This window comes from Choloepus didactylus, chromosome 2 (assembly GCF_015220235.1).
Source record: "Choloepus didactylus isolate mChoDid1 chromosome 2, mChoDid1.pri, whole genome shotgun sequence".
Lineage (NCBI taxonomy): Eukaryota > Metazoa > Chordata > Mammalia > Pilosa > Megalonychidae > Choloepus > Choloepus didactylus.
The window spans coordinates 56,124,859-56,152,295 of NC_051308.1; the positions used below are offsets into that span (position 1 = coordinate 56,124,859).

General features: G+C 48.0%; 1 protein-coding gene and 1 pseudogene across 6 annotated transcripts in view; one reads left to right on the top strand and one right to left on the bottom strand.

The window, feature by feature from the left end:
- Positions 1-27,437, top strand: part of PIK3C2B (phosphatidylinositol-4-phosphate 3-kinase catalytic subunit type 2 beta) — a 97,756-nt gene that overhangs the window by 44,066 nt on the left and 26,253 nt on the right. For 5 of the 6 annotated variants that reach the window (XM_037824970.1, XM_037824969.1, XM_037824971.1 and 2 more), the window contains 21 exons: positions 2,993-3,160; positions 3,667-3,778; positions 4,940-5,082; positions 6,318-6,506; positions 7,642-7,735; positions 7,910-8,004; positions 8,469-8,649; positions 9,425-9,532; positions 10,196-10,288; positions 11,094-11,223; positions 11,993-12,129; positions 16,145-16,314; positions 16,845-17,001; positions 17,367-17,476; positions 18,399-18,600; positions 18,986-19,110; positions 19,800-19,917; positions 21,075-21,156; positions 21,601-21,707; positions 24,718-24,846; positions 25,380-27,425. In XM_037824970.1, coding sequence (XP_037680898.1) covers positions 2,993-3,160; positions 3,667-3,778; positions 4,940-5,082; positions 6,318-6,506; positions 7,642-7,735; positions 7,910-8,004; positions 8,469-8,649; positions 9,425-9,532; positions 10,196-10,288; positions 11,094-11,223; positions 11,993-12,129; positions 16,145-16,314; positions 16,845-17,001; positions 17,367-17,476; positions 18,399-18,600; positions 18,986-19,110; positions 19,800-19,917; positions 21,075-21,156; positions 21,601-21,707; positions 24,718-24,846; positions 25,380-25,568 — 2,839 coding nt within the window. In that variant the 3' untranslated portion in view covers positions 25,569-27,425. Of the gene's footprint in view, positions 1-2,992; positions 3,161-3,666; positions 3,779-4,939; positions 5,083-6,317; positions 6,507-7,641; positions 7,736-7,909; positions 8,005-8,468; positions 8,650-9,424; positions 9,533-10,195; positions 10,289-11,093; positions 11,224-11,992; positions 12,130-16,144; positions 16,315-16,844; positions 17,002-17,366; positions 17,477-18,398; positions 18,601-18,985; positions 19,111-19,799; positions 19,918-21,074; positions 21,157-21,600; positions 21,708-24,717; positions 24,847-25,379; positions 27,426-27,437 lie in introns of those variants that run through there. The other variant, XM_037824972.1, reaches the window with a different exon arrangement.
- On the bottom strand, positions 19,673-20,749 carry LOC119526105 (annotated as a pseudogene).

Sequence of the window (27,437 nt, forward strand, 5' to 3'; positions counted from 1 at the left end):
ATTTGTTTAATTCAGAGGAAGTCATGGCACTGAAATGAGATCGGCAGCCTAGAAATACAAAACCATAAGCACCAGGTAGTATTGATCATCATTTATTAACAGTGGTAATTTGGTGTTAGGGAGGTGGGCAGCAGGCAGGCAAAGCAGGGAGGAAGTGGGGGACAGGTCACCTTGGAGGGTGGCCTGGCAGGTTCCAGCCTGCCCTGTGCTTTGTCTGGGCCGGACTCTGTCCAGACACAGTTGGGGACTTCTTGTTTGCTGCCTCCATCCTCACTTCCCCATGCTGACTCTCAGGGTTTAGCTGAGTCCTCGTGTGCAGAGTTGAACTGCAACTTAACTATTTGGAGTGCAGATTAAAGAGGATGAGGAGAGACCTCAGGGAGATGGAGGGTGCTGAAACAGGTCTATGCAATTGCTGTGAGGGGTGGGCCCTTTACAGATGGACACTTGGGGAGTCAGACCCTTCATCCTTTCTGTCACATTTTATGCAATTTTTAGAGGAATAAAGGTATAAATAAAGGCCCTTACTCAACCTCCTTGGGTTAGAAGATGGCTGCAGTAAATGGCCCTTGAGTTTTACCATCTCCTTGGGATACTCTGGCATTAGTTACCACTAGCTGCCAAGGGAAAGGGTACTCCAGCCCAGACACACCCAGAAAAAATTGGCCGTGGAGCCTTTCCACATAGGGCATCAGAGGCATAGAAGCAACCTGGCTTGCCCACCCGTACAGGCCCCCATCCCACCCTGGCCTGCTGATTGTGGGCCACTGAGTATGCCCCCTTCTGCTCCCTGCCTGAGATGTCTACCCGGGATCCTGAGGTTCCCCTGCCTAGTGCCTTGTGGAGGGCCCCATCTCAGCACTCCCCATCTGGATGCCCGTGTGGCATCTCTTGGCAGCTTCGTGGTCAAGACCAAGGCACTCGGAAGAAGGCTTCAGATTCAGTCATCCTCCCCTCCTTCCTGTGGGCATGACTTGGGGCTGGTCATTTAACTGACATCGGAAATGATAATGGGACCTACTCTGTAGGATTGTTTGAGGAGTGGTTAGGACATTGCAAGTAAAGTACTTGGCAGGGTGCCTGCCACCTGATATGTCCTCTCTTTGTTTGCTGGCTGGCTCCTTCCTCTTATTATTATTAGCTGGGGGAGCCCTCCCTCTTAGTTCTGGTTTCTGTGTCCCAGGTGATTGATATAATGACTGACACACAGGGATGAAAATGTTGTCTGTATATCCCAGTTTCAGTGCAGTAACCACAGTATCATATGGCAAAAAGTACATAGACAGTACTACCAAAAAAAAAAAAAAAAAAAAGGCACTACGGGCATCACATAAGTGAAGCTATTTTCCCCTTTTCACTGATGAGGAAACTGAAGTGCAGAGATGCACATTGCCCAAGGCTCTGGGTGGTAGAACCGGGACTGGAACCAGTTCATTCCAGGAACCCTTCCTGGAAGAGGCAGCCCCTGCGATGTGATGCTGAGGAGTGGGCAGCAGAGGGAAAGAGAGAGGCTTCTTAGTCAGAGAGGAGGTTCCGAACTGCAGCCAATTTTGAAACAGTTCACCTGGAGGTTGGTTATCCTGACTGATTTCAGAATATCAGATGTATTCAGGGACTGAGGAGAAGGAGTCCTGGCTGGTTTTAGGGGTTATGCTTTCAGTTAGAAAGTCTCCTCACTCCCCCTTTTCCCCAGACAGGAAGCTTCTTCCTTCTGGAAGTGAAAAGAAGGGGGTCTGGACCAGCTCTCTCTCTCCTTCGCTATGGGATCAGCTGATTCTTTCTCCTACTGCAACAGTACAGGGATCAGTTAGCTCTCAAAATAGTCCCAGCAGCCACGCTCTGCCACCCCTAACCAAGTCCCAGCCTGGCATGTCCGCTGGCTGGTGGAGGGGCCCTAATTATAGCTGGCGGCCCCCAGGGTAGAGGCAGCTGGGCCAGAGCACGTGCTGCCCATCTCTGACAGGAGGGAGGGAGTGCCTCACTTAAGCAGAGATTTCCCTGGAGGAGTGAGGGGCGGCTGTGGAGCAAGCCTGCTTTATCATGAAACTGCTGACCTTGGGGGTGGCCATCCTGCCTCTGTGCCCTCTGGCACAGAAGCTGCTGGGCGCTGGGCCGGCCAGGCGGGTGTGACAGTGTGGACTTGGGCCCAGGAATAGCTTCCCGGAAAGGTAATGTGGGTCCTCCCTCTCCGCAGCTCCCCTCCCCTCTCTACCTCACCCCATTCCCCCGCTCCTTATCCTGAACTCCAGGGAGTGGCTGGGTGTGATTCAGACTGGGAAGCCCTGGAGAGAACATCTGGGCTTGGGTTGTGGCAAGTTCTTATGTGTCTTAGTTCTTTGGGCTCCACCAATTTGCTTTCTTACCACTTGGGGACTTGGAGAAGCACCTTCTCTCTATCCCTTTGGCTTTGAAAATGTTTGGGGGTGAGAACAAACCGTCTTGTGTCGTGGGGCTAGGAGAAGAAGGGGGTGGGTGAGGGGACTGCTTGGTGGGAGGGGGTAGCGGTGGTGCAGTGAGGACAGAGAACATGGTGCAGCTTCCTGGGTGCTCTCAGCAGTGGGAAGTGGGGGAGGGATGGGGTGGGCAAACAGAAAAGGAGGACAAAGGGCCACTCAAGCAGCTTCTTGGTGACCCTCCAAAGAAATCCCCAAACAAGGAAAGGAACTTATGTTGCAGCCTGGGACATGCTGTCACCTGTCCTCTGCCATGGCCCTGGCTAAGTGGGTTCCTTCTGTTCACCACAGTCAACCTCAAAACCAGGGCATGTCTGCCTCCCTCTCCTCAGGGGCTTGCCAAGGGTCTGTCCTGTGCGTCTGGGAGACTCCAGTGGAGGAGTTGCCTACAGCTTGGGACCTGTCCTGCCTGTACAGAAAGGTTTCCACAGAGGGCATGTCTGATACCCTTAGAGTGAGGCCAAATTCTCAGCCTCCGCTTGACCTGGGCTGCATGCCCAGGGGTGGCCCCCCCTGATTTGGTTTCCTGTCCTCTCTAGGATCTGCTTCCCGGTGCAGGTGAACCGGCTGCCTCGGGAGACCCTGCTGTGTGCCACTCTCTATGCTCTGCCCATCCCCCCGCCCGGGAGCTCCTCAGAGGCCAATAGGCAGCGGCGGGCACCTGAAGCCCTGGGCTGGGTCACAACCCCACTGTTCAACTTCAGGCAGTATGTGGGCCCCAGGGCATTGGAAGGGACGGAGGGGGATAGATAGAGGGTCCCAGCTGCTGTACTGGCCACTGCCCCTCAGCGGAACTGGCCAGGTGGGGTTCACCAGCAGAGTCCGGAGGGTCCCAGCCCTGGTGAAGGAGGCCAAAGCCGAGGCATGGAAAAGCAACGTTCAGGTGGCATGTCATCCGGTCTCGTCACTGGATTGACCTTAGAGGTCATCTCATCCAGCCTCCCTACCTCTTGAAGGCATCCCTGCCACCAGGCCATCCAGTATTCGGTCCAGGGTGTGGTTAGCTCAGAAAGGCTTCCTGGAGGGGGTGAGCTTTCATAGCAGAACTCTGAAGAAGGGAAAGCCATAGTCTGTGGGAGAACCAGAGAGATGGGAGTTGGGAGGTGGATTCAAACAAAAAAGGCAGATTTTTTGGATAAAGGGAGCAAGAGGGAAAAACATCTACTTAACCAAATTTCTTTTGTTGGCTCATCTCACCCTCTACCCTCCTTAGAGTCCTGACCTGTGGCCGGAAGCTTCTGGGCTTGTGGCCAGCGACACAGGAAAACCCCAGTGCCCGTTGGAGTGCACCCAACTTCCACCAGCCAGACAGTGTCATCCTGCAGGTGAGACCCAAGCCCCGATCCCTGCCTCCCACCCACCTATCAAGACCACTCCAGAATCATCTCCAACTTCTCTCCCCTTGAGATTTGGGTGGGGGCAGTAGGAGAAAGGGCTGGAAATTTGGGCAGGAGGTGATTGTGCAACTGAAGCAACTGGGTGCATATGGCTACACCAGAGTGGGAGAATGAACCCTGTGGTATCTAGCCCCTGTCTCCTGGAGATTAACTTTGATTTCAAGGAGCCTGAAGGTAGGATCTGAGAACCCTCCCCATCCAGGGCTCAGCCAGCTTCCCAGAGTCCCTTGTATTGACGCATCATACTGCGAAGTCTGATCAAATGTAAGCTGTCCCCTCTTGGGACCTGAGGAAGAGCCCTTCCCCTAGTTGCTCTGTGCTTTAGTGGGGTGGACCCATTCTCTGGGGAAGGGAGGAGGAGCTGGTTAGGTCAAAGGTCTAGTTCCTGGATATGGAATATGAAATATCAAAGTTGGTAGAGGATGCCGTAAAACGAAAGCTCCACGAGATAGGCATTTTTGTCTCTTATTCATTACTTTATCCCCAGGGGCTAGACCAATGCCTGACACATTTAAGGGTCCAGTAAACATTTATTGAATGAGGGAACATAGAACTCCTTTTGAGAACTGGGTCACTCAGTGCTGATATCCATTTTAGGAGGATGAACATCTGGCGGCATAGAGAAAGGAGCCCCAGTATCATTGCCTTAGAGTTGGAAGAGCCCTGGCCTTCCCCTGGCATAGGATCCCACCTCCCCTCAGGCAGGAGTGCCCGGCAAGACTCCCAGAGGCTCTGCAGCCTCAGCTTGCACTATCTCAGCAGCTCAGCCTAGTGACTTTACTGTTTCAAGTCCTGAACCAGGGCTGGTCCACTGATCTAGATGCATCTCAACACGGCCTCGTCCTCATGTGCCATTTTTTTTCCCTCTCTTTTTTCTTCCCTTTTTTTTTTTTCTCTGAAACTTATAGCTGAAAGAGACTTCTGAGATAACCAAATCCAACTGAGTTATTTTACTGACAAGAAACCTAAGGGGAGGGAGAAGGGCAGGAGCCCGGGATGTGAGGGAGAAACTGGAGACCCCACATAGCTGGCTGCCCCCACTCACTCCGGCCCTTCTCCCTCCTCGGCTTCTCTGCTCCCACCCACCAGATTGACTTCCCCACCTCAGCCTTTGACGTCAAGTTCACCAGCCCCCCTGGAGACGAGTTCAGCCCCCGCTATGCGTTTGGCAGTCTCCGGGAGGAAGATCAACGCAAGCTCAAAGACATCATGCAGAAGGAGTCCTTGTACTGGTGAGACCCAGGGTGCCCCCCCAGGCCTGGCCCAGGTGCCCCACCATGTGGGTCATGGTCTGTGGGACCTCTCCCCACCTCCCAGCACCAGGCCCTGCCCTCCTGCTTTGGGAGTGGAGGTGGGATGGGGTGGGCATTGCCACTTGGCAGGAAGCAGTGGAGAGAGGGCTCCGTCGGGACCAGCCCCCAGGTCTTTTTCCGTGAGCTGACACTAGGAAAAGTGGAGAGGTCAGGGTCAGGGCGTGCCCGTTCCCATCGTCACATTGGGGACCTGGCCCAGACTCAGCTTCCCCAAAAGACCAGAGCTTTGCCCACACCCCTGATAGGCCAGCTATACTTGCCATCCTGCCCCCTACTCCCTCCTCCCGCCCCTTCCACGCCCACATCCTTTGCATTTCTGTGGCCCTGCCACTTTCCAAAAAGGATCAGGTGTCAAGGCAAGCTGGCAGCTCCCAGGGGTAAGCCGTTCCAGGCTGAGCTCACCCTTGGGGCATTTTCCCTCATCCAGGAATGGAGAAGGAGGGGCGATGAAGGGAGAGCTGGAGGAGCTGTGGAATCTGGGCTCCTCCCATGCCTGCTCTCTCCATGTACCTCACTGGCTCTTGCATGACTGTGCGTGTGTTGGATCTGGGAGAATGAGCAAGGCCTCAGCTCTGTCCCTCATAGCCCACCCAGGGCAGCCAGAGTAGCCGAGTGATGGCAGACCTCCCCTGCCCTCACTCCTCTGCTGACCCCTCACTTCATCAGCTCCTCAGCGCCCTTCTCCAATTAGACACCTGGTCTCAGCAAGGCCCAATTAGCTGTAGGTCCTGTTAAACCGCCAGCTGGCCCAGATGGTCCCCGGAGGCCTCTCAGCCACCCAGACCTTGACATGTTGGGACCGCTGCCCTCTGGTGGCTCTGATTGAGAGTGGTGCCCTAACGACACCCTCAGGAGGGGTAGCAAACTTGGGGTCCTTGGTTGGTCTGAGATGTTTCTGAGTTGGGATCAAAGATAACATTTGGGCCCGGCTCCCAAACTTTGCTGCACATTGGAATCACATAGGGACTCCCAGACATTCTGATTTAATTGGCACTGGGAGTGACCCGGACATGGGGATTTTACCAAGCTCTCCAGGTGATTCTAATGTGCAGCAGAGTTTGGAAACCACTGGATTGGGGATGTGTAGCATTCCCTTGGAGTAAATGTTCCACTCTCTGACTGACTCGGTGCTCACCCATCCCCGACCCCCGCAGGCTCACTGATGCTGACAAGAAGTGCCTGTGGGAGAAGCGCTATTATTGCCACTCGGAGGTGAGCTCGCTCCCTCTGGTGCTTGCCAGCGCCCCCAGCTGGGAGTGGGCTTGCCTGCCCGACACCTATGCTCTCCTGAAGCAGTGGACCCACATGAACCACCAGGATGCCTTGGGGCTCCTGCATGCCACGTGAGTTGGGACACCCCGTTTCCGGACCAAGCACCCTTCCAGAAGCCAGGGCTTGCATTGCCCATCACAGACTTGAGCTGGCCCTGGGGTGGTAAAGTGGGCACAGATATTCAGGGCTTTTCCATGTCTCCTTTTTGCTTTGTCTTTCTTATTTCCCACCCCCAACATTATATTATGACTAACATTTTGCCATCTTTGCTTTATCGCGTGTCTGAGTATCTGTCCCTCTATCCATCCATCAAGCCATCTTAATTTCTTCTGATGCATTTCAAAGTAAACTGCAGACATCATTAAAGGCCTTTCTAAATACTTTAGCATGCCTATCATTATCTAGAGTTCAGTGTTTGTTTACAGTTTTTTCCTTTTGAGATAAAATTTACATACAAGGAAAATGCCCAAAATGTCCATGTACTTTTGCTGAGTTTTGACAAATGCACACCTGTGTAGCTCAAACTTGTATCACTTAGTTCTCATTTTAACAGCCCCCCCTTTCCCTCCTTCCCCTCAGGGGCTCTCTCAAGGCTCTCAGGCTCAGACTTCTAGGCTGCCTTTTATAGAAGGCACCTAGTGTTCCTGGCTTATTTCTCCCCACTCTTAATAATCAAAATTTACCCCTTCCATGTGTTAAACCTTCAGGACTTTTTGAAGGTAACAGTTTTGTCAATTTCTGCTAAAGCAATTCTGGCACTGTATGTTGGCATATATAAAATTTCTTGGTTCTGTGTCATTTGCCTGGCAAGCTTTACATTAAAGGCTGGTGCCAAGATACAATAATTCTTTAACCCACACAAGGCCCTTTTGATGATGAGAATTTCTGGCACAGTGAGAATCAAGGAAGAGCTCTTTAGGAATGGGGATGAAGACTTTGTCCTGTTTTCTTTAACTCATACGGGGAATGGGAGTGGCCACCCACCTATTCCTTCATGGTCTCAGGTGCACTCTGACCATGGGACAGGCTGTTCCTGAGGGTTACTGTCCGCAGAAGGGGTTAAGGATTCTTCCAGTGACTTTGGCAGATTTGGTTCCACACGTGCCTTTCCATCCTCTGTAGCCCAGGCCATGAGGGGGCTTGGCTCTGTCTTGCCTGTGCCTGGGCCTGCACTGGGTCACCAGGCTGCTGGGCTGTGTTTTGCAGCTTCCCAGACCAGGAGGTGCGTCGTATGGCCGTCCAGTGGATCGGCTCGCTCTCAGATGCCGAGCTGCTGGACTACCTGCCCCAGCTGGTGCAGGTGGGTGGACTGGCTTTCCCTGCTGCTCTCACAGCCCAGCCCTAAAGGCCCTGATGGCCAGTCAGTCTGCATCCTGCCCCTGGGAACCCAGGGTCCCCAGTGGGGTGGTGGTAGGAGTAGATTAGGGGCAGCTAATAAAGCTTCATATTCTCTTCCTCCCTTGCCCCTAAACAGGCCCTAAAGTATGAGTGCTACCTGGACAGCCCCTTGGTGCGCTTCCTCCTGAAACGAGCTGTCTCCGACTTGAGAGTGACTCACTACTTCTTCTGGTAAAGCTGTGTGGGAAAAGGTGGGGGGTAGACCCAAGTCCATCACATGAGAATTTTCACTCTTTGGCATGTAAGGAGTGAGGAGCCGAGTCAGCTGGGATCTAGTGTGTGGCTGCCTTCTTGTGCAGCTGTGGTCTAGTGTCTTTTCCCTGGGGGGTCTTGGTTCACCCCAAGTAGCACAGTGAGGATCGTGCCTACACCTTCCTACCTGCTCATGTCAAAAATAGGAGGGAGAGATAGGTGCAGGGTTTGAGCTCTCCTTAAAGACAGAGTGGACACAGGCTTGGACATGGGCTCAGGTGGGCATCTCTGGGTAGGCTGTGCACACCGAGTATATCTTCCCTCCCAGGTTTGGGGTGGATATTCCAGAGACTTGGAAACTGGGTCTGTGCCACTCTCCCAACACCAGCTCTTGCCTGTGATCCTTTGAGTGTTCTGACACCCCACTCCCTTCTGCCTTGCAGGCTGCTGAAGGATGGCCTCAAGGATTCTCAGTTCAGCATCCGCTACCAGTATCTGCTGGCAGCTCTGCTGTGCTGCTGTGGCAAGGGGCTGAGAGAGGAGTTTAACCGCCAGTGCTGGCTTGTCAACACCCTGGCCAAGCTGGCCCAGCAGGTCCGGGAAGCCACTCCCTCTGCAAGGCAGGTGAGTGGGGTGAGGTTGCCCTTACTCATTTCTAACCCCTGGCTTCTGCAGTCAGTCATTAACTTCTTAGGCACCCTGATCAGCTAGATGGCACATAACCATTTTTGATTTAGGGGCTAGCGGGCGGTGGCTCTGTCTCTAAACTACAGGCCGTACACTGACAGTCTGCGAGCTAGATACTGCCATGGATGCATTTTGTTGAGCCTGCAAAGTATTAAAATTTTTATTGAACTGTTTGTCATAAAGGCTGAGCACAGTTGTGTAAGCTATTCACTGCACAAGAGTACCCTCCAGAGCTGGCAAGTGAGGGCTGAATTCCACCTATACTATTTTTTCACTAGACTGAACCCCAGCTCAGAGCTGCAGCCACCCAGAGGGGGCACCTTTATCTGTATGCACAAAGGTGCTGTAGAGGCCAGTAGTGTTTCAGATTGCCAATATTAAAAAATTGGGAGATTTCATATTGGAGTCTCCTTTACAACCTGAGTAGCAGTTCCCCCTAGAGACGTAGCCTGACCTCTCGGTTCACACAGCCTGCTTCATGCCGGTCTATTACCCACCTGGCTTCACGCATCTGGGCTTGCTGCCCCTGCACTGTCCCAGCCTTGGGGTATGGGTGGGGTGGTTTTCCTTCTTAAAGGTTTTCTGGAAATTGTCCACCCTTGTCTGTTTTCGCACCAGCCACCACTGGGCGCCCTCCCCGGGGAGAAGCCTGGCTCTTAGAAGAGCTGAGGGGCCGCCCTCAGCCCCCACTCTCCTTCCTCTTCCCACTCAGGGGATTCTCCGCACGGGCCTGGAGGACGTGACACAGTTCTTTGTCCTGAATGGCTCCTGCCGCCTGCCGCTCAGCCCCAGTCTGCTGGTCAAGGGCATCGTGCCCAGGGTGAGTGGCTGGGGTTTTGAGGCTCTCAGAGTGTGGCTTTGAGGTCCTCCTTGACCTAGTTGATGAGAGGCATATCTGGCTTTTTTCCAACCCCAAAACCTGTACAGACCTCTGCCTGCAGCTGTGCAGGGTAGAGGAATTAGGTTGCAGGCTGGGTAGGTATCTCTACCTGGTGATGTAGGGGATGAAGTCAGGGGTGGGGATGATGATGGCAGCTGTCATCTGTCTTTTATTGAGCACCTTCTCTGGGCCCAGCACTGTCCTAAGTGCTTCAGGTAGCTTGTCTCATCTCATCCTCACAATCTCTGAAGTCATAATTATTGTGAGACCCATTTTTACAGAGGAGTAAACTGGAGCGCAGATGGGACACTTGACATACCGGAAATCACACAACTAATAAGTTGTGTGCAGAATGAACTGAAGGGATGAATGATCGGTGCTGGAGTTGAGGTCCTAACAGACTGAACCAGGATGATGGCAGGAGGGAGGGAAGGGAAGAATGGGGTTCCTGAGAAATCTGGAAGAAATGATGAGCAGGTCTGGGGGGACCATCAGCAGGAAAGGCAGATGGCATCTTGATCGGGAGTGGAGAGCAGCCACTTTCCTTCACGGACACGGACCACCCATGGACCCTCTCACTCACTGCCCTCTTTGCCGTGGCAGGACTGTTCCTACTTCAACTCCAATGCGGTTCCCCTCAAGCTCTCCTTCCAAAATGTAGATCCACTGGGTGAGAACATCCGTGTCATCTTCAAGGTGAGTGCACTTGGCTCAAGCCTGGTGGGGCCAAAGTGGTGGAGAGGAGAAGAGGGAGCACAGAGGTGGCAGAGGAAGCCCCAGGGCAGTTCTCTTTCCACTATTCCATGCTGCCTGTCTAATCTATGAAAGAGCATCAGGTGAAAAAGGAAATAGAGTGATTCGTGTGGCCCCAGAGGGCTAGGAACAGAGCATTGGGAGGTGTAGGGAAGCCGCTGACTGCTCGATACTCAGAAGTGCTCTCTAGGAGGCAGAGAGGCCCCAACAATGGAAGGATAAGGTGGTGATCTGCTTGTTTCTGAAAGTATTCAACCAGAGGCTGTTGAAAAGTAAATTAATATATCAGATGTGCGTTGGAGTAGATGAGCACTAAGCTTCCTTCTAACTTGATATATCTGTGATTCTGGGAAGTAAATTATTGTCTCAGAGAATATAATCTAGTGGGGAAGATAAAAGTCACATACATGACCTAGTAAGTTACAATGTGTTTGCTGTGTATAAGTTCCAAATCCACAGTATTGAAATTCAAGAGGCAAAAGGTTTGATGATGAGGGCCAGCTTCGTGAGGAAGTGGACCTGAATCCAATTCAGATAGAGGGATGGACCAGAAGGCCACAGGGGCACTGAAGGTCATTGAACCATCTCTGGTTCTTGGGCCTGGTGTGAGCTGAGTGACAGGTCAGAGGTGCACCTGGGCACGCAGGGCAGTCCCTCCCTGTCACTGTAGTTTGGGCCCGGGGAGCCTACCTGGTGGAGATGGGCTCTGGAGCGTCCAGCTCATATGCCACTCTCTTCTTCCACCCAGTGTGGGGACGACCTTCGCCAGGACATGCTAACCCTGCAGATGATCCGCATCATGAGCAAGATCTGGGTCCAGGAGGGGCTGGACATGCGCATGGTCATTTTCCGCTGCTTCTCCACTGGCCGGGGGAGAGGTCAGTCGGGAGGGAGGGGGGTGTGAATAGGCTTAATTCCTCTGTCCATTCCCCAATGTTAACTGGGTATTTATCCAGGAAGATGAAATGAGGACGATTATTTCCTTAGATGATGTTTGATAGCATTTAAAAAAAGAAGGCGGGGGAGAGAGACTGTTAGATAATAAAACAAAACAAACTTGGAGACAACACCACCCATTGTGCAGACTTTGTTTGTATCCTGATTCAAACAAACCAACTTTAAAAATTTTTTTTTGAGAAAATTGGGGAATTTGAATATAAACTGGATATGGGATTATATTAAGGAAAGATTGTTAATTTTTTGGATGTGACGAAGGCATGGTGGTTATTTTCTATTGTTATATTCCTGAAATATTTATAAGTGAAATGATGTATCTGGGATTTGCCTTAAAGTACTCCATCCAGGGGGAAAAAAAGCAGGAGTTGTTGGGTGAGTGAAATAGATGAAACAAGATTAGCAAAATGTTGACATATTTTTGAAGCTGAATGACAGTTATCTGTGAATTCATAGTACCATTCTCTCTCTGCTTAAATATATTTGAAATTGTCCATAGTAAAAGTTAAAAGTAAAAAAGGAGCAGCAGCTATGAACTAGGGAAACCAAAATGTCACAGTATGGAATACAAGATGTGGGGAATGACCAGACTTTGCCCAACTGCCCTAGTGCTAGACTGATAGGGAAGCATCTAGCAAAGCTCTTGCAGTGACCTCCCTGCAGTCCCATTTGCTCGGCTCCTTCCTCTCACAGGGATGGTAGAGATGATCCCCAATGCAGAAACCCTGCGCAAGATCCAGGTGGAACATGGGGTGACCGGCTCCTTCAAGGACCGGCCTCTGGCCGACTGGCTGCAGAAACACAACCCTGGAGAAGACGAATATGAGAAGGTAGGATTGGAGGCCCAGGCTGGGGTGTGCCTGTCTCTGGCACTGAGCTGTGTCACAAGATCTGGGCACGCACAGAGAAGGCAGCTTAGCCTCATTGGGAGGAAGGAAACACTCTCTTGGCTGAGTGGTGGGTTAAATGACTGTTCTAAGCCGACTGAGTAAATTCCCAGTATCAGACTGGGAAACTTTCATGGAGTTACGCTGGCAGACAGAGTTTTGGAGGAGAGGCGTCAGCTTTTGAGGACTTGCCTGCAGTCCTCCTAATTGCCAATCCTGTTCAATTCCTCCTGTGCTCTCAGAGGGTTTCAGTGGAACTTTGTAGAACAAGAGTTGGTTGGGTAGAGGGATTGAGAGGTGACTGCTAAGGGGCATGGGGTTTTTCTTTTTGGAGTAATGAAAAATGTTCTAAAATTGATTGTGGTCAAGAATGCACAACTCTGTGTTTATGCTAAAAGCCACTGATTATACAGTTTGGATGGATTGTATGGTATGTTAATATATCTCAATAAAACTGCTTTAGGAAAAAAAGAGTTGACTGGAAGAGACTTTAGAAGTCACTTATAATCCAACCCCCCTTTTCATAGTTGTGAACTGAGATTCACTCAGTTGTTTCTAGTTAGGGAGCTGATTTATAGCAAGGCTATAGCTCAAAGCCAAGATTGAAGTTAGATATAAGATGGAGATGATAGGAAAGGGGGCTGGCTGGTTCTCTAGGTGAGCTTTATTGGGTAGTAGGACCACAGTGGCCTCTTGTGGTCCATAGCTAGTTATTGGCTTCACAGGTCCAGTCTTTGGAATAATTAGGTTTAGGAGAGGGGTAACAAGTCACAATAACCAAACTCATAAGAGACTGGCTGTAAGCCAGAATGCTAATTTATATCAGTTTAACTCCCAAAGTGATCCACATGCTAATTTATGTTGATCAGTGCATTTTATCCCTGAGGAAAACCTACATGGGAAGCGAAATTATAATCAGATGTTGTTTAGTGACCATGTAGTTAGATGGTCTTAATGGCCTTAAATGTTTGTTTTTCCCAGGGTTTAATTCCTAGCCTGTTCTCTCTCTTTGTACTCTTCTTGTGCCAGCTCATCTTCTCATATTATTTTAACTACCACCCATATGCTGATGACTTCCAAAGCCATCCGTCCAACTCACTTCCCTCCCTCGAACTTTATACTCTATAGCCACCTGCTTGCTGGACATATCCACTTGAGTTTCATCAAAACCTCAAACTCAGTGTAGGAAAAATTGGGCTTCATGTGTCTCTGAAAACTGCTTTTTGTGTGTTTCCTATTATTAAATGGTATGACTCTTTCCCTGCAGTCACCCAAGCCAGAAACCCATGAGTATCCTTGATGCTTCCTTTTGCCTCATTCCTGCCATACCAAGCCCTGTTGATTCTTCTTCCCAAATGCCTCTCAAATGTTTCCTCTTCTTTCCATTTCCTTACTATGGCTTTCATTTGCTTTCTGGCCCTGGAACCACTGGAATGACCTCCTCTCCTTCCACTCCATCCTCTGCTTGGTTTCCAGAGGTATTGTAGGAAATGCAAACCTGCCCATGTCACTCCTTTGCTCTTAAGTTCTTCAAAGGCTCCCTGATACTAAAAGATAGGTCCAACCTCCATAGCACTGCACAAAGCCTTTTGTAATCCAGCCCTGCCTACCCCTGCAGTCTCATCCACTGCACCCTCTCATCTTTTGCTGACACTCTGGTTTAGAAGACCACTTGCATTTTTCTTGATTCCTTCAGATGATGGTGTTCCCTTTGCCTGGAATGTCTGGAATGCTACCTTCCCCACCCCCCCCAAACCACTCTCTTCTTTGATACCCCAGGGCAGAGCTAGTTTCTCTCTGTGTGTGTTCTTATTGTACATACTTCTCTAACATTTATTCTGACTCTTACTATGTTGGTAGCGAGTAAGCATCCGTCACCTAGCATAGTGACTCTTCCTGGTGGGTGTTTAATACCTAAAAAATACATTTACATATAAATAGTATAAGGGGTGGGGGAGAGGAAGGAATGAATATTACTCCTCCACGGTTGGAGGGTCTTTGTGGAGAGAGGTTATAGATACACACCGAGGCACAAAGAACACGCTTACAACACTCTCACTCTCAGCCTCATCCTTAGGTGAAAACAGAGGATAGTAGAAAGAATTAGTAGATCTGGATTCTAGTCCTGGACTTGGAATTATCTGCCTGCTGGGATTTGCAGCAAATCAGTGAACTTCTTTGAGTCCCAGTTCCATTCTTTGTGAGATGAAAGGATTGGACATTTTCCAAGGTCTCTGCCACCTCTCACAGTATAAATGTTTAATGTCAGTTTCTCAGATAGCTTCTCTGCCTTTCTAGCCTTTCTACTGGAAAAATGCTGGTAACTCCTTATGTTGACTTCCAGAGAAAAGAACTAGAGATATTTTTCTCTTGGATACCTACTCAGCAAAGTCATTACCCCATATCCTACAAGTGGTGAATCACTTAAATCAGGATAGTGTCCCTTTATTCAATGAGACTTCTTGTAAGTAGCAACTAACACTCTGCATAACTTAGTAAGGTGACAAGAGTTTAGTCTTTTACCAACAGACATATAGCTATTTTGTGAGCTAAAATAGGTCCATTTGAGGTAGAAAGACTATCTGTGACAGGAAAACGATTTGATGGAGAGGAAGGTCAGGACTGCGAGTTGATGGGTTGTTTTCCTTATTGAGCAGTTTCTTTTCATTCATATATTTCCCTTTCATAGAAATAGTTTTTTTCTTTCAGAAGATGAATTCTGTGATTTCTTTATAGACTTTCTATTCTTAGTTTCCTGGGGATTAGTCATCCAGTTGTAATTCGACAAATAGCTGGGGGACTTCTGTATGTAGTTGAGCTTTTAAATAGGCCTGGTGGAACAGCCAAGAAGCCCTGGGGTGAGGTGGGGGGTATAGGCTACTGTGGAGATGAGGTCCCTAATCCCTGAGGGAGTATAGACTAAGCTCTGAGGGGGTGGGTGGTGGTGTTGGATCTGTAGGGTTGGATCAAAGGGGGAGGCAGTCAGAGTAAGCTGGGAAGGTTGGGAAAGATGTGGGACTCAAGGAGGGTCCTTGAAGAAGAGGCGGAAATTTGCAGAAAGCGAGGGATGGCATTCTACCTCTGGGACGCTTTCTTTCCTTCCCTATCTTGTACACTGCTCTCTGCCTGGGAGTCTTTCTTGAGTTCATGGGAATTCTATAACCCTCCTAAAGAGGATTTATAGAGTGGAAGGTGCATCTGGTACTGATTCCATGTATTGTTACCTTCTGGAAAGACAGATAAGGAGACAGATGGTGACCAGACTAGATAAGGTAGGTTCCCATCTCCCCCCTCCCAACCCCCAGCTTTAAACCCAAAAATAGATCTATCACTTTACCAACTGGAGATGTCTGCTTTTCAAGTACAAAACACTCCCTGGAAGTGTTGAGCTGTTTCAGCTCTTCTTTGGAATGAAATGACTTTAATTAGAGAATCACTTAATTGTTACCAAGAAATCTTGGAATGGGAGTTTTATTTGGGGCAGGAAGGACAGGAGAATTCTAAGCAAGGCCAGGAAAGGAACCTTAAGTCTGCTGCCTCAGTTGCAGTCTTGAATTAGCTCATCATGACCAGTTGGGAATGTTGTTCTCCTCTAGTCCTAGCTAGGAATGTTCTCATCTGACACTGTCTCCTCAATCTGGGTGGTCAAGTTGGGGTTCCCGGATCAGTCCACTGTCTTTCCAATCAGTCTTCCTAGGAGAAAGGAAGCAAAAGAGATAAATTGATTCGGATAAAGTGTTAGAGATATACTATGTGCCTTCCCTCTCCTTATACTCCATGAGCTATGGTAGACATTTTTACGTGTTTAAGTGTGTACGTTAGTACGAGATGAATGCCGAACAGGCAGATGGGAGGTGCTGTTGGGGCTCAGAGGAGAGAGAGACCAGGGCTGACTGAATCCAGTCTGTTGATGGCTCCTGGAGCCCCTCCAAGCCAACTTTGTGTCCTCTCCTCCGAGGCTGTGGAGAATTTCATCTACTCCTGTGCTGGCTGCTGTGTAGCCACGTATGTCTTGGGCATCTGTGACCGACACAATGACAACATCATGCTGAAGACCACCGGCCACATGTTCCATATAGATTTTGGCCGCTTCCTGGGCCATGCCCAGATGTTTGGCAACATCAAGAGGTGAGTTGTCTTCTGAAGTCAGGATGTGTGCGGAGTGTGTGCAGGGGCAGGGAGGTCAACAGAAGTGGTTCAGAGCTGGAACTCAAGCCCATGCTGGAAGGGCTGGATCTCAGAGCATGGTCGCTGGGCTGAGTAGCTTTGGAGAAAAGAAGACTGATATGAGATCACGTCCTTGAAGGGTCAGGCAGAGAAGGTGGGGACCAGCTATTCTTCCTCTCTGCTAAGGACTAATCACAGGGAAATGAGCCCAAACTGTAACAAAAAGGAATACAATTAGATATCCAGGAAAAATATTGATAGCTCACAGATAAGGGACCAATGAAGAATGTAAATATCTGTCTCTGGGGATTTTTAAAGGTTGAGGTAGGGAATTGAAAAAAAAAAAAAGAAAAGAAAAAAGTTGGAGAAAGCCCCATCTATCCAAGTTCATTCAAGGGATGAGGGATGAGGAAACCATCCCCTGATACAGTCCACGAGGTAGGTTTTCTCCCCCATGTTGACCTTCTACCTGTATGTCCCCCTTGGCCCAGGGACCGTGCCCCCTTTGTCTTCACCTCGGATATGGCATATGTCATCAACGGGGGTGACAAGCCTTCCAGCCGCTTCCATGATTTTGTTGACCTATGCTGCCAAGCCTACAACCTCATTCGCAAGCACACCCACCTCTTCCTCAACCTTCTGGGCCTGGTGAGGAGCTCCATCCTTTTCTGAACCCCTCCTCTTTAACCATGTGTTACCATCCTTAAGACTCCCTTGCTGTGCTTCAAAGGATTTGAGCCCCAGTTCTCTGAGCCCCAACTGAACACCTGCCAGCCCCAGATAAAGGCAGGGACCCAGGCTACCTGAGGACAGTGGTGTCAATACACTGTCTTACTCCTTGCTCCAGCCCCTTAACCCTTGTGGCTCTCTAGCTGCTGCCCATAGCATCCATCTACTACCCTCTAGAAGGGTTAGGGAGCCTAGCTATAGAAAAATCTTGCCTTACGGTAGGGAAGAAGCAAGAATTTCCTGTTGTTACAGCCACCATCTCTTCTCCTTCCCTCTCCTCCTAGATGTTGTCCTGTGGGATCCCCGAGCTCTCAGACCTGGAAGACCTCAAGTATGTGTATGATGCTTTGAGACCTCAGGACACAGAAGCCAATGCCACCACCTACTTCACTAGGTAATGTCCTGTGCAAAACAGAGAGCTGCTCACCTGAATAATTGCCAGTCTACCTGATTGGAAGGAGTCGGGCTAGGGAAATGGGGAAAGCTTAGCTCAAATGGTATAGCCTAGAGTTGACAACATGGATCTGTTGTCCCAACTTTGCCTCTGACTTAGGTAAATCACTTTAGCTTTCTCAGCCCCAGTTGCCTGTCTGCATTTGGGTGCTAACCTTTGTACATAGAGGTATTACAGTCTGACTCTTGTATTCTCAACAGGTCCCAGTCTGTGGCTAAAAAGCCAAGAATATTGATTTTGGATCATTTTTAGCTCTCTGGGATCAGACCCAACCCCCTTGTTGAAACATGGAAGTCCATGGTTCAGTTTTCTTATATTTGATAAAGTTTTTAGGAACACTATATATGAAAGCAGGGAAGTATCTGTATACTAATGCCTACAATTTTGTCCATGTACACAGTGGCTCATTTCATTCTGCACTCTTTTTGGGACTTAGCAAACTAAATTTTTTCTGTTGCATCTAACACCGAAACTCTCCTTTTGAACTGAAATCTCTAAATTGACTAGTAAGTGGTGAGATTCCATTGTAAGGAACCTTGGAATTCAGTTTTATCAACATTTAGACGTTTATATGGTAACCCCACAGTAGGTTCCCTGATTCCTTCCTATCTTGGCTTGACTATCTTTGGCTTCGGTGGGCAGCGAGGAGAGTTAAGATCTCAAGATTCATATGATTAAGTCGCATGTAGATAATGGTGTGCCAATTATGCCCTCTATGAAGATATTATACGAGGAAAACAATTTGATCTGAGCTGAGTGTTAATCTCAAAAGTCAGGGAATATCCCTTCAGATAACTATGTAGGCAGCAGGGACTTGGGTCCATGGTCACATCCTTTCCTTCCCATCCTCTTGCGCCAACAGGTTGATTGAATCTAGCCTGGGCAGTGTAGCCACGAAGCTCAATTTTTTCATCCATAATCTGGCTCAGATGAAGTTTACAGGCTCAGATGACCGGCTGACCCTTTCCTTTGCCCCCCGAACATACACCCTCAAGAGCTCTGGCCACATCAGTGATGTTTTCCTCTGCCGCCACGAGAAGACCTTCCACCCCAACAAGGGCTATGTAAGTGTCTTCTCTGATCTGACCTTCTCTTGCTCCCTACTGATCCCACCTTACTGGGGTTCTGACTGTTACCTTACACCCTGTGCAATGGACACTGAGTTGTCTGAGCATCCTATGCTTCAAGCACTACAGACCACTTCCCTGCCCCTTGCTCAAGTGACCTGCCTAGAATCAGGGAGCTGAATTGGATGGATATTCTAAGTCAAGTGTCCTATGTAACACATGCAGGAAAACTTTGCTTTCAATTTTATCTTTATGTCCATTGGAGACACTCTAATCCTCTTCTGGAAAGCATACCACTGCACACACTTCTGTTCCTTTACCTGCCTCCTTCACTGGGTGCAGAGAATTTAACAGGGATACCGTAAGGTCTGATTCTTTGTAGATATATGTGGTAAAGGTGATGCGAGAGAATGTGCACGAGGCCACTTATATCCAGCGGACGTTTGAGGAATTCCAGGAATTACACAATAAGCTGCGGCTGCTGTTCCCTTCTTCCATCTTGCCCAGGTAGCTGTCCCCTTTCCTCTCTGCCACAAAGGGTTGCTGGAGAGGGAGATGGGATGGGGGGTGGACGGGACTGCAGGAGTGTGGAAATGATCCTTTTAAAGTAAAGGATCATTTCCTTACTTGGCCTGGTAATGAGCTTGATAACAAGCTTGCCCCCTGCTGGCCAAGCTCTCTTGACACTCTCAAGATGTTTTACTCCAGCCTTGAAAATAAGCCTGCGCTTGCCTGCCAGAAGGAAAGCAAACTGGGGTTCCAAGGCAGGGGGATCGACTGAATCTGAATATGTTTCAAAATTTCTAATTTTTAAAAGAGTAAAACTATTTTACAAATGAATTTTTACATTGGGCGGAGACAGTCTGATAGAAAAATTGGGATGCTCCAAAGCCCCTGACGTACCTCGAAGGAGCGACAGAACTCTGTCTGACAGTTTAGTTTTCTTGTTTGGGGTCCTTGGAAGTATACGATGTGAGATGCTGAGCATGTGCATGGCTGACACAGACCTGGGGAGCTGTGGGAGGAATTAAGTGGGCTGGGGGTGGGGTCGGGGGAAGGTCTCTGGAAAGGTGAGCGTTGGGAAATGCGGGTCAGTGACTGAAAATGAACATGCAGTTTGGAAAAGCCTGTTTTTTCTTCATTTTCTTTCCCTATCTTCCCCCTCCTGCCTTACCACTGCCTGCCTGCCACTCCAGCTTCCCTAGTCGCTTTGTGATTGGCCGCTCCCGGGGAGAGGCTGTGGCTGAGCGGCGGAGGGAGGAGTTAAATGGCTACATCTGGCACTTGATCCACGCAGCCCCCGAGGTGGCAGAGGTGGGTGTGTTCTCCCTTCCTGGCTGTTCTGGTTGCTGTCTGGGATGTGTAGGCGCAGATGGTCCAGAGTCTGCTGGGAATCAGGGAGGAGGAATTGGCCCTTCAGGAGGGACTGATAATTTATAGAAACTTTAAAATTTACAGATAAAGGAAGTTTGATATGGCCACTGAGAAGTACATCTCTTAACATAAACAACTTTCAAGCCACAGTTTTGAGGGTCTGAAGTATCAAGTTGGTTTGATGAATTAGTTAGTTGGGACTTATGAACACATTTATTGCCTTTCTACCTTTCAAATAGGTTTCCAGAGTTTCACTGAAACTTTTGGAATACTAAAGAAATTCTTTCTTTTGGTGTTCAGGTGCCCTGCAGCTCTGGTATTGATATTTCTTGAAAACATTATTCACACATATCAAGAAATTCTTTTATTGCATTAGCTATATCCTTGATTGTTGCAGAAACCTCACTCTGTCATTGATCTCATCTGGAATCTTGCTGAGAATTTAAGTGCTCATGCCTTTTCATTTAGGTCCTTGAATTCTGGCTCTGGTCATTCAACCATATATTCTTCTATGTCATCAGCTGCTGTATGAAAGAGAGACTGTGAAGTTAACTTCTACACTTTTTTTCTCTAAAATTTTCATAATGATTCCTTGTGTGAGACCCAGATTTTCTTTTTCAGACTTAATGAAAGCCACTGTCAGTGTCTGAGCTGTGGACAGGTTTACTTGGTCTAGCTCATTAAACACAGGATATATGACTGCATAGAGGAGCATAGAAACCATGGAAATAGTCTCAGCTTCATTCTTCATCTCTTCTATTGTCATCCTCATTCAAAGGCCAACTGCAGGAGAAAAAGTAGTGCAAAATGCAGAGAGGAATCATCATTCAATGCAGTATTTCTTCCCCTTTTTGTGATAAAATAGGGCAGGGAACATATACTGATCAGCAACTGGGGGCAGCGACTCCAACTTCCCACTTTTTCCCCAAATGTCTTTTTACGGTTGGTTGGTTTGAGCTAGGATCCAAACAAAAATTGCACATTGCATTTGGTGGTTATATTTTATAAGACTCTTTTAATCTGATAGAGTCTCTTCCCCTTTTTTTATTGTGCCATTGTCTTATTGAAGATGATCCTGTTTTCTGATTTCATTCCAGTGTGATTTGGTGTACACCTTTTTCCACCCCCTGCCCCGAGATGAGAAGGCAGCCGGCACCAGCCCAGCTTCCAAATCCTCAGGTACTGGTGCCTTCTCTGTGACATTCCTGCCAACTCCTTTGAACCACTCTTAGGGTAACTTTTTCCTCCTTCCTCCACCTCTTCCTAGTTCTTTTTCCTTGACTTGTCTCCTGTTCCTTTTCTTACTGGCTAGGGAATCTGGTTTCCCACTCGAGCTGTAGGGTCCATAGCTCCTTGCTCAGGTTCCCCAGGGACTGGATATTTAATTGTTTATTATACCCTCAAATTAGATAGACCCATCCCAACCCAACTCCGAATCATATTTACAGACTGTACTTGTGCAGATCTCTCAGAAGGTATTAGAAAGTCCCCATCCCTGGACCTGGATGGACACAGAGAAGCGTGGGGGTGGGAAGGTTAGAAGGAGAACCAAAACATCTGCCTGGTCCCAGACAGGGACATGACTGGCCTCGTGACCCTTCTGGCTTTCCTTTGTCCCTACAGACGGCACATGGCCCCGGCCTGTTGAGAAAGTGGGAGGGGAGGTGAAGCTGTCCATCTCCTACAAAAACAATAAACTCTTCATAATGGTGATGCATATCCGGGGCTTGGTAAGTGCATGGGTAGCATTTATTTGCTCTTTATCCTTCTTCTGGTACTTTTCTGACTGGTCAGATCTTCTTTTGTCCCCATGTCATGAGAGTAACCACAAAGATCTACTGAGTGTCCTCCATGGGGCTACTACCATACCAGGCCCATGGTAAGAGCACACAGTACAGGACACAGCTTTTTACTAGTTGTTTTCTTTGACAAGTAACCTAATTACTCTGAGCCTCCTTAAAATGAGGATAATGATAGTCCCCTATGAGATCATAGGGAATTAAATGAGATAATGCATTAAAGCACTTACACAGTGCCTGATATCAGGTAATGATAATAATTATTATTATGGTAATTATTAGAAAGGAGAGGCCCAAGGGGCTTATTATGTCCTTTTAGAGGTAAGGCATGCCCATGACATCACTGAGCAAAATCAAAGCAGTGTGTAATTACTACATTTTTGATATGGATTCTAAGAACATTGTGAGTAGAAGGTGAAGGGAACCTTTATTGAATATGTGCAATGTGTCAGACCCCATGTTAAGGCCCTTTGTGGAGGTTGGGGCAGTGGGACGCGGCAGGAGGAGTATGAGCTTTACAATCGGACAGGCCTAGGTTTCACTTTCACCCCATTGTTCATTCATTTTGAGTGACTACTGTGTGCCAGGCACTGATACATTAGCTCTGGATAGAGGAGTAAACAAACCACAGTCCTTGCCCTCAGGGAGCTTACATTCTAGTTAGAAGAGGCAGACGGGTAAATAAATAAGTAAAATATATTGCTTGTTAGATGGTGGTAGAACCTATGGTGAGAAATAAAGCAGAGAAAGGCTGCTGGGCAGAGTGAAGGAAGTGGCAGTTGTGGATAGGGTGGTCAGGGAAGCTCCTCATTGATGAGAAGTTTGAGCAAAGGTGGGGAAGAGGTGAGGGAGGGAGCTCTGCAGAGCAAGTTATGGGAGGGAGGATCCTTCTAGCCGGAGGCAGCAGTTAAGTCCCAAAGTCCCAAGGCAGGAGCCTGCCCAATGCAAATCAGGAACTGCAAGGAGCCAGCGTGGCTGTAGCTGATGGTACAAAGGAGTGAGCAGGTGATGAGGTCAGAGAGAGCACAGGGGGCCAGAGCCAGTGGGTCTCACAGTAAAGACTCTGGCTTTTACTGTGAGTGAGATGGGAGCCATTGGAGGGTTTGGAGGCATGATCTAAGTTTTAAAAGGATCAGGCTAGGTAAATCACTTACTAGTAGCTAACCTTGAGAGGCAACTTAATCTCTCTGTTTCTGCACCTCTGTTCTAGTTTGCTAATGCTGCAGAATGCAAAACACCAGAGATGGATAGGCTTTTATAAAACGGGGGTTTATTTCACTACACAGTTACAGTCTTGAGGCCACAAAGCATCCAAGGTAACACACCAGCAATCGGGTACCTTCACCGGAGGATGGCCAATGGCGTCCGGAAAACCTCTGCTAGCTAGGAAGGCAGCCGGCGTCCGCTCCAAAGCTCTGGCCTCAAAAAATGGCTTTCTCCCAGGATGCTCCTCTCTAGCAAGCTTGCTCCTCTTCAAAACATCACTCACAGCTGCACTCCGTTCCCTCTCTTTGAGTCAGCTCATTTATATGGCTCCACTGATCAAGGCCCACCCTGAATGGGCGGGGCCATGCCTCCATGGGAACATCTCATCAAAATCATCACCCACAGCTGGGTGGGGCACACCCCAAGCAAACCTAACCAGCACCAAAACGTCTGACCACAAAGATAATGGCATTTGGGGGACACAATACACTCAAACCGGCACAACCTCTGAAGGATTAAGTGGACCAAAGAATAAAATAGGCAAAAACATTGTGGCAGGAAGATGCTTGAGAACATGTTAGTTCTTTCAAACATGTTATGGGTGGCCTTGAACATTGAGATAAAAATTACGGACTTGTTGGAGAGGATGGGGAGAAATACAAACACTCATTCATTGTTGGAGGGAATGTAAAACGGTGATGGAAGACAGTTTGGTGCTTTCTCAGAAAGTTAAGTATAGGATTACATCTAGGTATGTACCCAAAAGAATTGAAAGCAGGGACTTGAACGGATATTCACACACTAATGTTCATAGCAGCATTATTCACAATTGCTAAAACATGGAAGCAACCCAGTTGTCCATCAACTGATGGATGGGTAACCAAAATGTGGTATATACATACGATGGCATATTATTCAGCCATAAAAAGGAATGAAGTTCTGATACATGCAACAACAGGGATGAACCTTAAAGACATTGTGTTGAATGAAATAAGCCAGATACAAAAGAACAAATAATATATTATCTCATTGATATGAACTCTTTAGAATAATCAAATTCATGGAGTGAGAAAACAGAATATAGGTTGCCAGGGCTGGGGTAGGGCTAGGGAATGTAGGAGTAATGCTTAAATTGTACAGAGTTTCTATTTGGGTTGATGGAAAAATTTTGGTATGGGATGGTGGTGATGGTAACACAACATTGTGAACATAATTAATAGCCCTGAATGATACATATGAATGTGGTTAAAAGGGGAAATGTTAAATTGTACATGTTACTTGAGTAAAAATTAAACAAAACAACAAATACAAGACTGTACAACACAGTGAACCCTAATGTAAACCATGGGACAACATTAGTAGTACAATTATAGAAATGCTCTTTTGTCAGTTGTAACAAATGTACCACACTAATACAAGCTGTTAATAATAGGATGGTATATGGGAGCTCTGTATTTTCTATGATTTTTCTGTTAACCCTCAACTTCTCTAATTAAAAAAAAAAAACGGAAAGACTTGATACAATAGATAATCTCATTGATGTTTCAGTAGAACATCTAACATTACCATGGCAGATATTTCCATCAGAATGAAGTAAGCTGGGAAGCAGGCAATTAAGTGTGCATTACAAGAAGCCAGGTGTGGGAGATGAGGTCCGGATCAGGGTGTGATCACAGGAATGGTGGTAAAGAGACACATATAAGTCTTCATCTTTTTTGTTTCCATTGCCTTGTAGCAACTGCTCCAGGATGGGAATGACCCTGACCCTTATGTGAAGATCTATCTCCTTCCTGACCCTCAGAAAACCACTAAGAGGAAAACCAAAGTGGCCCGGAAAACCTGCAACCCCACCTACAATGAGATGGTGTGTGGGGAAGTTGGTGGGGCAGGGCAGGGGCCATAAACTGTGTCTATGTTTGTAAATAAAATTTTACTGGAACACAGCCACGCCCATTTATTTACATATTGCCTATAGCCACTTTCATGTTGCATCAGCAGAGTAGTTGGGACAGAGACAACAGACCTGCAAAGCCTAAAATAGTTACACTCTGACCTTTTTACATAAGTTTGCCAACTGTAAGGACAGGAATTCCATAGCTGTGGCCTGGCCTGGGCCCTGTTCTGGGGGGAGAAGGAATCCATTGTTCCTGTGCTGAAAATGAGCTGTGGCCCCAATAAAAAGCCGTCACCTATCTCAACTCTCAGCAAAGAACAGAGTTCTTTAAAGCTTTCCTTCGTTTCTGTGCACTTTTTATATTTCCTTAGATTTTGTAGTTTTGGGGAGATAAAGTTGTTGTAGCCTCAGCTAGATTAAACCATATGTAATTCCACATTCCTTGAATTCTTTGAGTTCTCTCTCTCATCAGCTCCCTTTCTTCCCACTCTCTACCTTTGCAGTTGGTGTATGATGGGATCCCCAAGGGAGACCTGCAGCAGCGGGAGCTACAGCTGAGCGTGCTGAGTGAGCAAGGATTCTGGGAGAACGTCCTCCTTGGGGAGGTGCACATCCGCCTGCGAGAGCTGGACCTGGCTCAGGAGAAGACTGGCTGGTTCGCACTGGGATCTCGAAGCCAGGGGACCTTGTGAGCTCATCAGAGCCTTGGCCCAGGACCCCAGGGTGGTGGTGGGGAAGAAGAGCCTCCCCTGAGTGACTCTTCCTGGTAGGGCCCTCGGCGGGCCTCCCCACCTGTCCAGGTGTATCTCTCCTCCATGACAGGAGGTAGGGAGAGCAAGATGCTCTGAGCTAGCCCTTCCTCCACAGATTGAATGTGAGTGGGTTATGATGAGAGTGGCCTCTCAAAAGCTGTGAGGTTGCAGCAAAATTTTAAGTTTACCTTGTGTCAAGGGAGCAATGCCTGGTTTGGGGTATGTGTGGGGTGCGTTGTACAAAGTAGTATTTTGGGGGGAGGGTGGGTGGATAACTTTATTTTTATTTTTAAAAAATGAAATAGTAATGTTGTCCTAACGGGACAGGAAGCCTCGTGTGAAGGGACATACATATGCCACAGAAGGCAAGCGAGGAGGAATATTTGGACCTTTCCTTTTGTATGATTAAGGTTCTTATTGGACTTTTTCCCTAGGTTGGTTGGTTGTGTGTTTTGTTTGTTTTCTATCTATAGGAATTGTTTGGGGAGGGGCCCAGTGGGTCCTTGGGTAGAGTCCTCCCTCTCCAAGGCAGGTCGGGGAGGGACAGGAAGGGTGTATGTGCTGGACTGAGGCCTGCGCAGCTGGGCCTTTCTGATTTTGCCTCCAAAGGAGAGCGACGTGATACATATGTGTGTAGGAAAGGCCTTCCGTAATGGGGTTCTGCCAGGACCTGTATTCAGGGACCCATGCTCTTTTGGGGGGCATTTCCCTCTCATCTTCCCTTACTTTGTTAGGACTCGCCCTGGATACTGTCTTCTACCCCTTGTCCTCTCCATTCTCTCGACCCTTCTGGGAGCCATGTGCTCCTTATGAATACGCTGGGGGCACTCCCCCATAGAGCGCTCCATTTTTTTTTTTTTTTTCTGGTGGCCTCAACCTCAGCCCTTAGATTTAGTTTGGCCATTAGGTAGTTTCTGGGAAGCATTTCCTATCACCTTCTGTGTCTTCCTTTTGTGCTTTTTCTTTTCCAACTTTACCCCCCCCCCCTTTTTATAAGAATTTCCCTCATTCTGTGGGGCCATAAATCTATTTAATCTGGAGCCAAAGGAATGCCCTAACTGAAGAAAAGGGGGATGGGGCTGGGGACTCAGTCTCAGCTGTTGTTCTTTCCCCATAATTGCCCTTGGTCATGAGGAGGCTGGAATGCAGCATGGGATACTCCCTGTAGCTGAACTCAGGAGCTGGAAGGGAGAGCCTGGATCTCTTATCTTGCAATAATCTTTAGTCCTTACCAGATGGATGTAAAATTTAGTCTTTTGTGCTTCACTCCAGAGGGTTGTGCTCCTTGAAAAATGAGGAAGAGACTTTGAATTTGATATTAACTTTTTTAACCCAGAATTGTCTGGATGTGTGCCCCGTGATGCTGAAGGAAACTGAGGCTGTTCTGAAAGCCATCCCTCACCAGGACTTACCTATCATATTCCTTCCCAACTCTAAGGATCACAAAGTCCCCTTTTTGCCAACTCATTCCATAACTGGAGAAAGGAGCACCATTCACTGAAACCACAGGGCAGCAAAGGAGTTTAATTTTTTCTTTTAAATTAAAAATGCCAGGATGAAGCTGGCTGCTCTGGGGAGGGGTTGAGGGAGTGGGGAAGGGGGAGGGTGTTAGGATTTTTCCAGAAGAATGGACCATAGATGTGTTACTGGCTTTTGCCTGTAGCTCATTTTATTTTGTCCCTCTGTGTCCCTTAATTAAAGAGGTCTGTGTACTGTACCCACTTCTCAGACCCCCTTGGATCTCCTACTTTCTCTGGAATTGTATTTTCTAATAAATGACATTTGAGAAAAACAGAACTATCATTTTCA